This window comes from Myotis daubentonii, chromosome 1, assembly GCF_963259705.1.
Source record: "Myotis daubentonii chromosome 1, mMyoDau2.1, whole genome shotgun sequence".
Taxonomy (NCBI): domain Eukaryota; kingdom Metazoa; phylum Chordata; class Mammalia; order Chiroptera; family Vespertilionidae; genus Myotis; species Myotis daubentonii.
In genome coordinates this window covers 170,238,354-170,253,705 of record NC_081840.1, presented here as the reverse complement: position 1 = coordinate 170,253,705, position 15,352 = coordinate 170,238,354, and the positions used below count along the sequence as shown (strand labels likewise).

Sequence of the window (15,352 nt, the reverse complement as noted above, 5' to 3'; positions counted from 1 at the left end):
ATTTTGATATCACTATGTATTAAAACACTGTGGCTCAAGCTCTTTCTCTTTTATCTACCATGAAGTTTCTGTACCTCCTCCACACATCCCAGAATGCTGATGAAGGCCACCTAAGTTAATGGTTAACATCAGATAACACTGAATTCAAATTTCAATCTTACTAGCTTGTAAGCTCAGGTATATTATCTATTATATCCCAGAATGTCCGTTGTCTCATTTGTAAAATGACAATACTAAAACCAGACTATTTCAAGAACTAAATGAGATAATGAATGTAAAGTGATAAGGATGATAACAGGCATAATGTAAATCTTTTTGTTATTTTTCTTCTTTCCCCTCCCCCCCTTCCTTAGCCTGAAAATATGCTCTGGGTAAAAAATCATTCTTTGTCCCTGAGTCTCCTTTATTCTACTATTTTTTTTTCTCATTCAAGTGTCTCAGATTTCTGTCTTCCCTTCATTATTTATCTTTTGTCTTCAAACCACTGGCTTCAATTGATTTCTATTTTCACTTTGCCAAAGAAACTGCTTTCAAAAGGTCTTCATGATCTCCTATTTAAAAGAAATGGATTCGTTAAGGCCTTATCTCTCTGGGCTTCTCTTCACACTGCACTGGAATCCACCACGACTTACTTTTTAAACAAATTTATAACTTTTAAATTTTCAGTTGACATCAAGTATTATATTAGTTTCAAGTGTACAGCATAGTTACTCCTTCCTGAAATCTTGTTTCCTCTTGCATCTTCTTCCAACAATGTCTTCCTCTGATTCTCTCTGCCCTCTATCCCTTCTGCCTCCTTCACTGGAGTCTCCTTTTCCAGAATTTCATCCTGACTCTTTCTATACTTTATCCCTGAGTGACTGCATTTACTTTCATGAAAATTATAAATAAATTTTTATTTCCATCCCCCCTCATGCTTCACTCATTTAGCTAACAAGTGTTGAAACAATTATTACATATTCAATGGCAAAAACTTAGAAAATGTAGAAAATAAAAATTAACAACACAATCGCCCAATTTGGTGGAGGGACTTTGGAGAGTAAGTAATTCATGAGGATGGAGCCCTCATGAATGAGAGTAGTGCCTTCATAAGAAAAGACATGAGAAAGATCTCTCTGCTCTGCCACATGGAAAAAGGAAGCCAACTCTCATCGGATATGAGATCTGCCAGCACATTGGTGTTGGATTGTCCAGCCTCCAGAATTACGAAAAATCAATGCTTGTTTTTTAACGTGGTTGTTTCTTATAGCAGCCTTAACTGACTAATACATGGACACACTCATTGACAGTTTTGTACATTGTTCTTCCTGTTTAGCAATATACATGAATATTTTTAATGTAAGTAATATTTGTTTGCAAAACGGATGTGATTCATAGTTTTTTGTTTGTTTGCTTTGGTTTTGTTTTAGTTTGTTAATGAATTATCTTTTAGTTTCCTCAAACTTCCATTAATTTATTCAATGTAGTATATAATTCCCAGCATGTCAACTGAAACTCAGCATTTTCATTTCTCATTTACTAAAATATGTTGGAATGCAAATGAAAATTAAGTTTTTCTACTGCTATTTCTAATCTCTCTATAAAACAAACAAACCAATCCCAAACCTCAATTTGTCATTCTTTGTTTTAAAAAAGTACCTGTGGCCCAATTTTGAGCAGATGATCATATATCAGGGCATTGAGACACTGAAGTTGACAACTGAATTTGCTGTGTAGTAGTCGTATCATACAGACACACTTTTTAATAAATGCAACCCCTAATTATTTGGCATTGAATTTGTTTCCCAATTTTCACAAGAGAAGTTGCAATGAAAACCTACTTCTTTACATGCTTGCTGGTAAACATTAACTTTTTTTTTTTTACCCTAACCGGTTTGGCTCAGTGGATAGAGCGTCAGCCTGTGGACTGAAGGGTCCCAGGTTCAATTCTGGTCAAGGGTATGTACCTTGATTGCAGACATATCCCCAGTAGGGGGTGTGCAAGAGGCAGCTGATCGATGTTTCTCTCTCATTGATGTCTAATTCTCTATCCCTCTCCCTTCCTCTCTGTAAAAAATAAATAAAATATATTTTAAAAAAACCCACATTTTTTTGCCCTTGTCAATCTTATGCATAATAAATAAAATAACTCATTTTAATTTGTATTTTCCAAAGGTGGGTTAAGAAAACAGAAATAAATAATTCTCCCTCACTGTTTACCTCTAACTTCAAAACATTTGACTTCTCATCAAATCCATCTTATTACCAAGTCACGATCAGCTCAACTTCTTGTTTATTTCAAAGGACTTTTAATTGATTTCCTAGTTTCTATTCTTGCCCCTTCCAGTCAGTTGTCAATAGTCAACTATGTCGTAAACTGATAAATATATCAGACTAGAGTCCCAGTGCATGAATTTGTACACGGTTGAGTTCTGGCTGTCCTGCCCCAATTGGGGCTGATTGGGGCAGACCAGCAGGGGGGAGGGTCTATGGGTGATTGACAGGCCAGCCTCACCCTTTATCTGGGGGAGGTTTATTGAGGGTGGGGCCGACCGGGGGGAAGGGCCATGGGTAGTTGTCCGGCCGGCGTTGCCTCCAATCAGGGTGGGGGGACGACCGGGATGGAGCTGCTGGGGGGAGAGGCCACAGGAGTTTGGCTGGCCAGCCCCAACCCCGATCAGGGTGTGGGGGCCGATTGGAGGTGGGGCCAGCCAGGAGGAGGGGCCATGGGCAGTTGGTCTGTGGGCCCTGCCCCCTGGTCAAACTCCCAGTTGAACTCCTGATTGAGGGGACATTTGCATATTAGCCTTTTATTATATAGGATGATATTCCCCCTCAGCTCACAGCTCATAAGTTTGTTCATCTCAGTTGAAGAAATAGCTAAAGTCATGACAGGGGCTTAAAGCTCCACCAGAAATACACCCTATACTTCTCAGACATTTCCTATATGACCCTAGCTCGCTCAGTTCCTGCCATAGTACTGTCCCTTCTGTCCCTTAAAAATATCAGAGAAACTCCTACCTGACACATTTGCACTTACTCTTTCTTCAGTCTAGACTGCTTTTCCTGTGGAACCTTTTCCTAATTAAAGGTGCAACCCTGTCTCACATGCTCTTTGTTCTCATTATTTGTTTAGTTTTCCTCCACAGTACTTATCAGCATCAGGTGTAATACACACACACACACACACACACACACATACACACACAATTTTGTATATTATCTATCACTCCCATTAGAATGTAGGTCTAGAACTAGCATGTTAAACTCAAAGGCTAACACGGGTCAAATAAACAAGGTTTAAGTTAATGTGGGCCACACAAAATAACAAAAGCTTCAATTTATTTCAATAGAGACATGTTGAATACAAAGGGATAAAATAAATGAGTAATCATCAATATTAAATAATAGAACATTTTAATAAAAATTAATATTTTTTCTCAAACATGAATAACTGCACAAATTAATAAGCATAATGCAAATAAACCTATTTTTCTTGTTCTCTGAAAGTGAAATATTTCCTGTTTTGCACACCAAATAAGTCAGTCCAAGATTAATGACATGGCAATCGGCCGCTGAAATATTCACTTCTAGTATTAATGGAGAGAAATGGTGCACCTGCATGTAAGGCATGTAAGGGAAATGAATGCAACATGATTATAGTAATCAGTCTTTAGCAAACATTGTAGTTCATTATTAATAATCTATACTAATAAAAGGATAATATGCTAATTAGACCAGACATCTTCCGGATGACTGTCCAGACATCCTTCTGGACAAAGCCACCATGGCAAGGCCAAAGCAGAGGCAAATAGGGGTGATCAGGCTGGCAGGGGAGAGCAGTTAGAGGAATCAGGCCAGCAGAGGAGAGCAGTTAGGGGGATCAGGCTGACAGGCAGAGAGGTTAGGGGTGATCAGGCAGGGAGGCAGGTAAGCAGCTAGAAGCAAGTGGTCCCAGATTGTGAGAGGGATGTCCGACTGCCAGTTTAGGCCCGATCAACTGGCAGTTGGACATCCTCCGAGGGGTCCTGTATTGGAGAGTGTGCAGGCTGGTTCAGGGACACCCCTCCCATGCACAAATTTTGTGAACCGGACCTCTAGTCTATATACATAAAAGCCTAAGCAACCATTCGACCCTTTGACCATTCAACCAGAAGCTATAATGCACACTGACCACCAGGGTGCAGACGCTCAACGCACAGGCATAGAAATATGCAATAGACTGATGAATTTCAGAGGGGAGGGGGGGAAGGGAAGGGTTGGGAGAAATTAACCAAAGATTTTATATGCATACTAGAGGCCCAGTGAACAAAACCATGCACCGGTTGGGTCCCTTGGCCTGGCCTGCAGGGATTAGGCTGAAACCGGCAGTCTGACATCCCCTGAGGGGTCCCGGATCGCAAGAGGGCACAGGCCAGGCCGAGGGACCCCACCAGTGCATGATTCTGTGCACCAGGCCTCTAGTTATATATAACAGGATTTTATAAAACTTAATTTATGAAATTTTCATTGAAATGTTTCTTACACACCATTATCTTGGCTGGACTTCAAAAATATTTGTTGTGGGCCGCATGTGGCCCACAGGCTGCGAGTTTGACATGGTTGTTATAGAAGGATAGAGATGTTTGTTTATTCCTTGCTTTGTTCAGTACTGTATTCTTAGTATGTGCCTGACAATAACACTTTTAAATGACTGAATAAATATCTGAAGTCCTGCTACTTTTCTGTAAGGAATATTATTTTGGATAGAAATACCACTAGTCCTAAATATTCCAAGTTTAATTTTATATGGCTTTTTACTATTGTCTAATATTTAGTTAGCTTTAGTTTATATTAAACGTCTTATAAGCCAACACTGACATTTATTATAGTTCTTGACAGTACTGCAACAGGAATATGATTGCATAAACCAGAGGGTTTGTAAACATCATCATCTTTCTGAAGTCAAATGTTACCATGTTCTTCAATTAAATAGTTTGTAGAGTTCTGACAGTTAGTACAGTCAATCACTCCTTACAGCTATAATATGCTCTATCTTAAAACATATTCTTTGCCAGGGGTTTTAATCCAGCATCTAGAAGGGGTTCAGGAATCTGGAGAAGGCGCTGTGTGTAAATTAATAAAGAGTTCAGAGACAAAACATAATTTTGGGAGGCATTTTGGGGAGTCAGAGAATACTTAGCTAAAGGAAATAAGTTCTCTTGAATCTCTAGACCCCTTGCTTTTTATTAACAGAAACTGTCCTAAAGCAAAGTAGATATGCATATCAAAGGCCAGGGTTTGGTATACAGAATCCATTGTCAGCTTGGAGGAACTGCCTCCGGCTGTTCCGGTGCTTGGCCAGTAGGAGGCAGTAACATGTAGATTGAAATGCCCTCAGCTGTCTGGCAACAAGCAGTCAGTTATGCATCCTTTTCAGGTTTGGGGAAATGCCCTCAGCCATTCCCAACAGGCAATAACATGTGATTCAGCCCTTGCTGAGTCCTCAAGTTCCATCAACCTTTTGATGAAACTCTTACATTTATGACATGCTGGAATTAGCTTCCGGCAATTCTTGATAGTTTTTCTTCAGGTATCTGCCCTTACAAAATACTCTGTATCTACAATACTTATGGAATAGGATTGACTCTTACATGTGACTATGCACTTGTAAGACTCATTTAGGTGTTAAATTTATCAAAAATAATGAAGACTTAGACTAAACAAAGAAATAAAAAATATTATCCAGCACTCATAATAAGAAAGCAAACTGAGAGTCTGGTATTTCTATGTTTATATATGGTAATTCGTTGCATATCCCTGTGACTTACTTTTCTTCACTCCATGCAACTCAGATATTTGTTTCCTTTACAATACCTAGACTCTTTATTCCTCTCCAGATTTTCCTCATTTGTTTTCCTATCTTGGTGTCTTGATATCTTTTTAATAACAAATTTTATACTTTTTACCTTTTTTTAAATTATAGAAATTTTTAATATTCATATGTGGTCTGTAAAAAGTAATGAGTTTTTTTTCAGAGAATGGTGATCATTAATTCCACATGCATCAAAATGGAATGTGTCATCTCTAAGCAAAATATAAGCTCACATACTATGCATAGAGACAACTATTGTTTGCTTCACTCAGGAACGTGTTTAATGGGAGGGAAATTTTTAAATAGGCTATTAGAAATATTCTCATTCTTTTTTAATGTCTTTGAGTTGTATGAGCAGAATTGTAAGAAATTTCCAGTGACTCATTCCTGGTTTTAGCTATCTGACATTCTGTGAAACCATGCATATTAAAACCTCTTAACAGCTCTCAGCAAATTGTTGGCACTAGAGCTTGTCTCCTGTACCTATCAAAGACTCCAGGTACTTTTTTCAAGCTCTCTCACTAGCAAGCAATCTATATATATAAAAGCCTAATATGCAAAGTGTCCCCTCAGGAGTTCAACCGGGAGACTGGGAGTTTGATCTCTTGCTATGACATGCACTCAACACCAGAGGGTGACGTGGAACGAAGAAAGGCCCCAGCTGGCAGCCGGCAGCTGCTAGGGACCCTGCCCGTGCACAAATTTTGTTCACTGGGCCTCTAGTATTACACAGTTATTAAAATATGAGAACTAACTAAAAAGTCTGAAAGTTGCAAAGAGTGTTGTAAATCACTAAGCAATTAGCATGAGATTTTTTAAATGACTGAGTACAAATTCTGAATTATGAAGTTATTATCTAATAACCCAACAAGTGATGTGAATAAATCTATGATAATATGAAAATTATCAACCACTGAAATGCTCTTTTCTACAAGCAGGTCTGTGCATCCTCATGCTAATGCCCTTATATTGATAAACTACAGGCATTCTGTGAAAGCTCCATTTATTCCAGTTGCTGAGGATTGTACTCAGAGAATTTGTCATCCAAATGATAAGCAAATCGAAATATGCCACTTGTTTTCATTTAATAGGAGGCAGGTTTTCACCAGCTTAGACTCAGTCTTATGATTATTCTGTTAAACTAATTGCCAGAAAATGAATTGTATTATTTTATTTTATTATTTTCTTTTCCTCTCTTTGTCCCAATAATGGAAGACTCAAAGTCATCTACATACACTTTGAAAATATATGTTGAATATAATCTCCTGTCAACTGTGTGTTTGCAAAGGCCCCCTAGTCCTTGATTCTGCTGTAATTCATTCTATACTCAGTTCTCAGAATTACTTTCTAATTATGCTATTTCCCTTTTATAGTGCTCCACTTCCCTGTCATATACTACAGAAACTCTCATATGGCTTCAATGCCTTCCATTATCCAGTCCCATTAGGATACTTTTTTATTATTATTTTTGTTTATATCCTATATAATAAAAGCCCAGCGACCAAACGGCAGAATGACCAGAACAACAGGTCGGCCAGTCGCTATGACGTGCACTGACCACCAGGGGGCAGATGCTACATACAGGAGCTCCCCCCTGGTGGTCAGTGCACTACCACAGTGGTAGCACCGCTTGGCTGACTGGGATGAGCCCCAGGCTCCTCCTCCTTCTTGCTCCCTGCTGCCTCCTCCAGATGCCTGCAGGCTGGCAGCACCACCGCCAGGCTCGCAGAGCTGACCCCAGAGGTTTGTGGCCACTGCAGGACTGAGGCTTACTCCACCGTTTCTCAGTGCTATTGTCCCTGGGCCAGGCCCTGACCAGATCCCCTGGAGAGGGGAGTGATCTGGCTCCACAGAAGATGCAGTACTAGGGAGCAGCCGCTCAGAGGGCTGGTCTGCAGCCACTCAGCTGCCTGGGATGAGCGGTGCTACCACAGCAGGCAGATCTCTGCAGGCCACCACCCCCCCACCCACTGGTGCATAAATCCCATGCACCAGGCCTCTAGTTACAATATAAAAGCCATACAGAAAGAAAAGCTTAAACCATTTATCAATGAATAATAAGTAAAGTCCACCTAATCACTGTCCAGAATAAAAAATAGAATATTCTCATTACCACGGTAGCTATGTTTCCTTGTGTATGTTTCTCTCCACATCCTTAATTATCAGACTGCCTCTCATTCTGCTTTTCAGCTCTTCACTCTTTCTTTGGGAATATATATTTGTTTATCCTCTTGTACCTCAGGTTTTAAACTATAAAAGGTCACTAATTCTTTCTCCAGCTGTTTCTAATCTGCTGATAAACTCAGTCATTAAGTTGTTAACTTTGATCATGATCTTTTCTAATTCTTAAATTTCTATTTAGTCCTTTCTAAATTCTGCAGTGACATATCCTATAGTCCAATTTCTTGTCAATTGCAAAATCCCCTTTAAACATAATAAGCATGTTTATAATATGCATCTGAAAATTTAGTGTCTGAGTTCTCAAAAATCGATTTCTGTTGGCTATTATTTCTGCTGGTTCTCTATATGAAGTGCAATCTCCTTTTATATGATATCTTGGACTTTTGTTTTGAACAACTATTTAAAGCAGGGGTGGAGGATGTCTGGCCCGAGGGCCATATAAGGCCCACAAAATCACTTGGTCTGGCCCTGCCAAGGCATTCGAGGTGAGTTAATTAAAAGTTTGACCACATAGAGCAGGCTAATTTTTAAGTTGATAATTTTGTAGGACCCACAGATGATGTTATAAATATCCAAATGGCCCTTGGCAGAAAAATGGTTCCCTACCCCTGAAATTTTAAGGGAATAAAGTATGATCTAAAATGATGATACTTTCTTCCAGAGAGGATTGTGTTTTATTTTGTCATGCATCTGGAGTCCCTACAAGTCTCATGTCAACTTAAATTGCATTAAAATCTGAGACAAATTATGTTATCCTTATCCTAGATTTTAATTCATAGGTTGAAAAATTCAAGGTCACAGGAGATAAAGTTGAAGTAAGTAATTATGATGCCTTCCTCTTCTGTAACGTGTTGTGTGACCTTGAGTTGAAACTTTTGTTTCTGATTTTCTTATCTGTTTAAATAGTACAAAGTGGGTTAACCCAAAATGGTGATTTTCCTTTTCTTTTAGAGTCTATTTTCTTTCTCTGGTGTTTTGTTTGTCCCAGTTATGTTGTACATTGCTTTTGTTTTGCTTTATATTTTTTGAGTACATGACTTTTCCTAATACTAGGTTAAAATTATTTTGAAAGTGGTACTCATGAGTTTTTACCATATCTCTCACCATGTTGAGTAGCTGCTCAATGCATTTTAAACAGATGAGTCAATGAATGAACAAACTTTGAAATAGATTCACAGATAAAAATGATTAAACCAAGCTTAGTATTGTTGCCTTAGAAAAGGAACAAATTTCTTTTCTATTACAGGTTACAAAACTTTACTGACAGTTATATAAGAGTATAGCACATACAACTATGTACAGTACATAATACTTGATAATAATAAATGACTATGTTACTTGTTTATGCACTTACTATAATATACGTATTGTTATTTTATAGTGAACTCCATGTACTTATATAAAATATGTTTTCTGTATAAGAGTATGCCACGTTATACCTGCAGCAGCCTCATACATCTTGTATTTACCAAGTGTGTTGATTGTATCATTTTTTCTTGTGCTTGATTTAATTTTTTGTTGTTTTGTACAGTAACATACCATACAGGCTTGTAGCCAAGGAGCAATAGGCTGTACCATATAGCCTAGGTATGTAATAGGCTAGACCAGTGGTCGGCAAACCGCTGCTCGCGAGCCTCGTGCGGCTCTTTGGTCCCTTGCGTGTGGCTCTTCCACAAAATACTACGTGCGGGCGCACACATACAGTGTGATTGAAACTTCGTGGCCCATGCGCAGAAGTGAGTTTTCGGCCTGAGTCTATTTTGAAGAAGTGGTATTAGAAGAAGTGGGGGTGTTGGTTGGTCAGGCAACTTGAGATGCGGCACAGGCGGGCTGCGGGATACACAGCGCGGGGGAGGCGCACGCGATTCAATGCATGAGTTGAGGATGGGAGAGTTGGAAGGGGTAGACCTCAGCGAACTTCCTCAATCAGATTGAGGACGTTTTTAGCAAAAGCCAGCTTAGGAGTACCCTAATTAAGTTAATAACAATGTACCTACCTATATATTTAAGTTTAAAATATTTGGCTCGCAAAAGAAATTTCAATCATTGTACTGTTGATATTTGGCTCTGTTGACTAATGAGTTTGCCGACCACTGGGCTATACCATTGAGGTTTGTGTAGGTACAGTTTATGATGTTGGAACAATGACAAAACTGGTTAAGGACATATGTCTCAGAGCATATGCCTGTCATTAAGTGGTATGTCTATAATTAAATGAGAGCTGACAAGATATTGGGTAATTAAACATTGTTTAGTAATATGCTACATTAACAACACACAACTTATATTAACAGCACACAAGTTCTATTTCTAAGTTAATTATCTCAAAGTGCAAAAGCAATTTTTAGACTATAAGCAACACTCTTAGAAGAATTAACCTTTGCTTTTTAAGGAGCAATATAGATTGACATCACGGATATCTCTTATTTCCCTGCAGGAAGAACCTTTTGTAATGGTCTCTGAAAATGTCCTGGGTAAGCCCAAGAAATACCAGGGCTTCTCCATTGATGTTTTGGATGCCTTATCTAACTACCTGGGATTTAACTATGATATTTATGTTGCACCGGATCACAAATATGGAAGCCCACAGGAAGATGGGACATGGAATGGCTTGGTAGGAGAACTAGTCTTTAAGGTAAGCATTTACTTTGTTATTTATCTACGATGTATCTGAAGGTTGAACTATAACCCCGGGAAGCTAATTTAATATAAAATAAATGCAAAGCAAAGTATTAAGTGGTGGTGTTGAATTCCAAAGTCTTAGCCAATACTATTTTATGATCTTTGTTGAAAGAAAAATTAATGACAAAACAAAGCTATATTTTAGAGTATTTCCTACTAGAGGCCCAGTGCACGAATTTGTGCACGGTTGGAGTCCCTCAGCCTGGCTGTGATCGTAGCCTATTGGGGGGCCAGCTGGCCAGCAGGAGGTTGGTTGTGGGGGCACACTGATCACCAGGGGGCAGCTCCTGCATTGAGCATCTGCCCCCTGATGGTCAGTGCACATCATAGCGACTGGTCAACCATTTGTTCTGGTCATTTGGTCTTAACAATTGCTTAGGTTTATATATATATATATAGACTAGAGGCCTGGTGCACAAAAATTTGTGAACTCGGGGGGGAGGGGGAGTCCCTAAGCCTAGCCTGTGCCCTCTCACAGTCTGGGACCCCTCAGGGGATGACCACCTGCTGGCTTAGGCTCGCTCCCCGGGGGATTGGGCCTAAGATGGCAATCAGACATCCCTCTGGCAGCCTGGCAGCCCTCGGGGGATGTCCACTTGCCAGCGGGGAGCAGGCCTAAACTTTAGTTGGACATCCTTAGCACTGCTGAGGAGGCAGGAGAGGCTCCCACCACCACCGCTGTACTGGCTTGTGGCTGAGCAGAGCTGCTCCCATGTGAGAGTGCCCTGACCACCAGAGGGCAGCTCCTGCATTGAGCACCTGCCCCCTGGTGGTCAGTGTGTGTCATAGTGACCAGTCATTCCCAGTCCTTCTGCTGTTAGGGTCAGTTTGCATATTACCCTGTTACTATATAGGATAGAGGCCTGGTGCACGGGTGGGGGCTGGCTGGTTTGCCCTGAAGGGTGTCCTGGATCAGGGTGGGGGTCCCGTTTGGGTGCCTGGCTAGCCTGGATGAGGGAATGATGGCTGTTTGCAGCTGGTCGCAGCCCCTATAGGGTGGAGGTCCCCACTGGGGTGCCTGGCCAGTCTGGGTGAGGGACTGAGGGCTGTTTTCAGGCTGGCGGGTGACTGAAGCTCCCAACCTCTCCTTTTTTTCTTCTTCTTTTTTTTTATTCTGGGATTTATTTACCTTCTATGGCTGTCACTGGAGCTGAGGGCCGGATTTAGCTCTGAGGCTCAGCTCCAGCTCTCAGACCTCGGCTGCTGAAGGCCGGTGTCTGGGCTTTGTTTAGCTTTTATAATTGAAACACTGTTGCAACTCCAGCTCTGAGGCCTGGCTTACTGAAAGCAGGTTTCTGGGGATTGTTTAGCTTCTATAATTGCAACATATTTGCTTAGAGTGCAGCTCAGAGCTGGGCGGCGGCAGGTGGGGAACCTTGGCTTCATCCATCACTGGAGCAAGCAAGCCTCCTGTTCACTTCAGCTGCCTGGCTTCTGGCCACCATCTTGGTTGGCAGTTAATTTGCATTTTGCCCTGATTAGCCAATGGGAAGCGTGTCGGAGGTACGGTTAATTACCATGTTTGTCTATTATTAGATAGGATAATAGAAATGTATCTAGAACAGTGATGGCTAACCTATGACATGCATGTCAGAGGTGACAAGCGAACTCATTTTTTTGGTTGATTTTTCTTTGTTAAATGGCATTTAAATATATAAAATAAATATCAAAAATCTAAGTCTTTGTTTTACTATGGTTGCACATATCAAAAAATTTCTATATGTGACACGGCACCAGAATTAAGTTAGGGTTTTTCAAAATGCTGACATGCTGAGCTCAAAAGGTTCACCATCACTGATCTAGAACAAAGACTTACCTTTGCCAAATTCATACTTCAAACATTTTGTCAGTATATCGTACATGATGAAGTCACAATGCAATTTACAAACATAATTCATGTCAGTGTTTTCTTTTAAAAACACAGTGTTACTTGTAAAAACTAAATAAAATCCTAATCACTTAAGAACTAATCATTTTTACTTTTAGGATATTAATATATAAATAAGGTAAATCTATTTTTATTGATATTTTTGTCCTTAGCCTTTCAAATATTGGAGAGGTGTTTAAATTTCTGTCTTTTTATTTTTAAACATTTTAAAAGTATCTTTATTGTTGAAAATACAGATATACCCCTTTTTCCCCCATTGATCCATTCTAGCCTACTCCCTCCACCCTCTCCCCCTGCCCCAGGCCTTCACCACACTATTGTCCGTGTCCATGGGTTATGCATATATGCATATCACTTCTTTGGTTAATCACCAACCCTGCCACCCCTACCCCTGCCTTCAGTCTGTTCCTTGTTTTTCTCTGATTGGCTTATTTCACTTAGCATAAATTTCTCCAGGTCCCTACATGCTGTCTCAAAGGATAAATGTAAGTTATGAAACCATAAAAATCCTGGAAGAAAACATAAACTTCTCTATGTCTTAATCTATATTTCTGTAGATTTGTCTTATTTTTTTAAGTTCTTTTATTAATTCATACACATTTGTAATTATTATGTCTTCCTGGTTAATTGTTAAATAGTCAGGTTTAGGTCTATGATTTATTATTTGATTTATATGTGTCCTAGTTTCTTCCTAAGTTCCTTCTTTTCTTCCTTTCCTTTGGACTAATTGAATGTTCTTAGTGTTTCTTTTTTTTCTTTCTCTCTTTTGGCTTTTTAGCCGTATTTCTTTTTAGTTTTATTTGTCTGTGGTTAGAACATAATATGCATTCTTAACTTATCAGATTCTATCCAGATATATTATACTACTTCAGATTTAAAAAGTAATAAACTTACAGCAATATAATTCAATTTACACCCACCTTATCCTTTGTGCTATTGCTGCCATACATTTATATTTTATGAACTCCACAGAAAATGCCATAGTCTTTTATTTAAACAATCATTTGTCTTTCAAAGGTACAAATAGGGAACTAAAGACAGTGCAAGAGTAGGCCTTCCTTCCTCCTGCTGCTGGCACTGGCTTCCCTCTGGCACCTGGGCCTTGGGCTTTCCTCCGGCACAGGGACTCAGGCTTGCCTCTGGCCACCAGCACCTGGGACCCAGGCTTCCCTCCTAGCCCCAGCTTCATCCAAAAGGACTTCCGGAAGGATGTCTGATCTAATTAGCATATTACGCTTTTATTATTATAGATATTCATGACTTTAAAGATGAAATTATATTCTCTTTTGCCAAGTATTTTTTATGATGAGAAGTTGACCATTATTTATACTTTTGTTTCTTTTTGTTGTTGTTTTGTTTTAGTGTGAAGATTGCCTTTTTAAAATTCTCTTTTCAGTTTTTTAAATCCTTAATTTTTCTTTTTATTGAATTTATTGAGGTAACATTGTTTAAAAAAATTATACAGGTTCCGGTGCACAATTCTACAACACATCATCTGTATACTGTATTAAGTATGCAACAACCCAAGCGAAATCTCCATCCATCACCATTTATCCCCTCTGTACTCTATCCCACCTCATACCTCTTGTCCCGGCAATCACCACATTGTTGTTTGTATCCATAAGTTTTTTTCTCTTTCTTTATTTTTATTTTTGCTCAATCCTCCTCCTAATTCAGCAGGCTCTCATCTATGAGTCTGTCTCTATTTTGTTTGCTAGTTTATTTTGCTCATTAGATTCCACATGTGAGTGAAATCATATGGTAATTGTCTTTCATTGGTTTATTTCACTTAGCATAATACTCTTTAGATCCATCTATGCTGTAGCAAAGGGTAAGATCCTTATTATTTATGGCCCAGTAGTATTTTACAGTGTAAATGTACAACCTCTTTGTATTTTTTGTATTTTTTTAATTAAATCTTTATTTTTCAGATTATTACAATTGTTCCTCTTTTTCCCCCCCATATCTCCCCTCCACCCGGTTCCCACCCCACTCTTTGCCCTTACCCACCCCCCACTGTCCTCATCCATAGGTGTATGATTTTTGTCCAGTCTCTTCCCACACCCCTTTCCCCCTGAGAATAGCCAGTCCACTCCCTTTCTATGTCCCTGATTCTATTATATTCACCAGTTTATTCTGTTCATCACATTATTTATTCACTTGATTTTTAGATTCACTTGTTGATAGATGTGTATTTGTTGTTCATAATTTGTATCTTTACCTTTTTCTTCTTCTTCCTCTTCTTAAAGGATACCTTTCAGCATTTCATATAATACTGGTTTGGTGGTGATTTTAAACTCCTTTAGCTTTTCCTTATCTGTGAAGCTCTTTATCTGACCTTCAATTCTGAATGATAGCTTTGCTGGGTAAAGTAATCTTGGTTGTAGGTTCTTGGTATTCATCACTTTGAATATTTCTTGCCACCCCCTTCTGGCCTGCATAGTTTCTGTTGAGAAATCAGCTGACAGTCATATGGGTACTCCCTTGTAGGTAATTGACTGTTTTTCTCTTGCTGCTTTTAAGATTCTCTCTTTGTCTTTTGCTCTTGGCATTTTAATTATGATGTGTCTTGGTGTGGTCCTCTTTGGATTCCTTTTGTTTGGGGTTCTCTGCGCTTCCTGGACTTATAAGTCTATTTCTTTCACCAGGTAGGGGAAGTTTTCTGTCATTATTTCTTCAAATAGGTTTTCAATATCTTGCTCTCTCTTCTTCTGGCACCCCCATAATTCGGATATCGGTACGCTTGAAGTTGTCCCAAAGGCTCCTTA

At 39.3% G+C, this 15,352-nt stretch overlaps 1 protein-coding gene across 1 annotated transcript in view; it reads left to right on the top strand.

Annotated features, from left to right (window-relative positions):
* Positions 1 to 15,352, top strand: part of GRID2 (glutamate ionotropic receptor delta type subunit 2) — a 1,378,765-nt gene that overhangs the window by 1,001,277 nt on the left and 362,136 nt on the right. Inside the window, exon 10 of the mRNA XM_059665394.1 lies at positions 10,452 to 10,649. Within this exon, the coding sequence (XP_059521377.1) occupies positions 10,452 to 10,649 (198 nt within the window). The remainder of the gene's footprint in view (positions 1 to 10,451; positions 10,650 to 15,352) is intronic.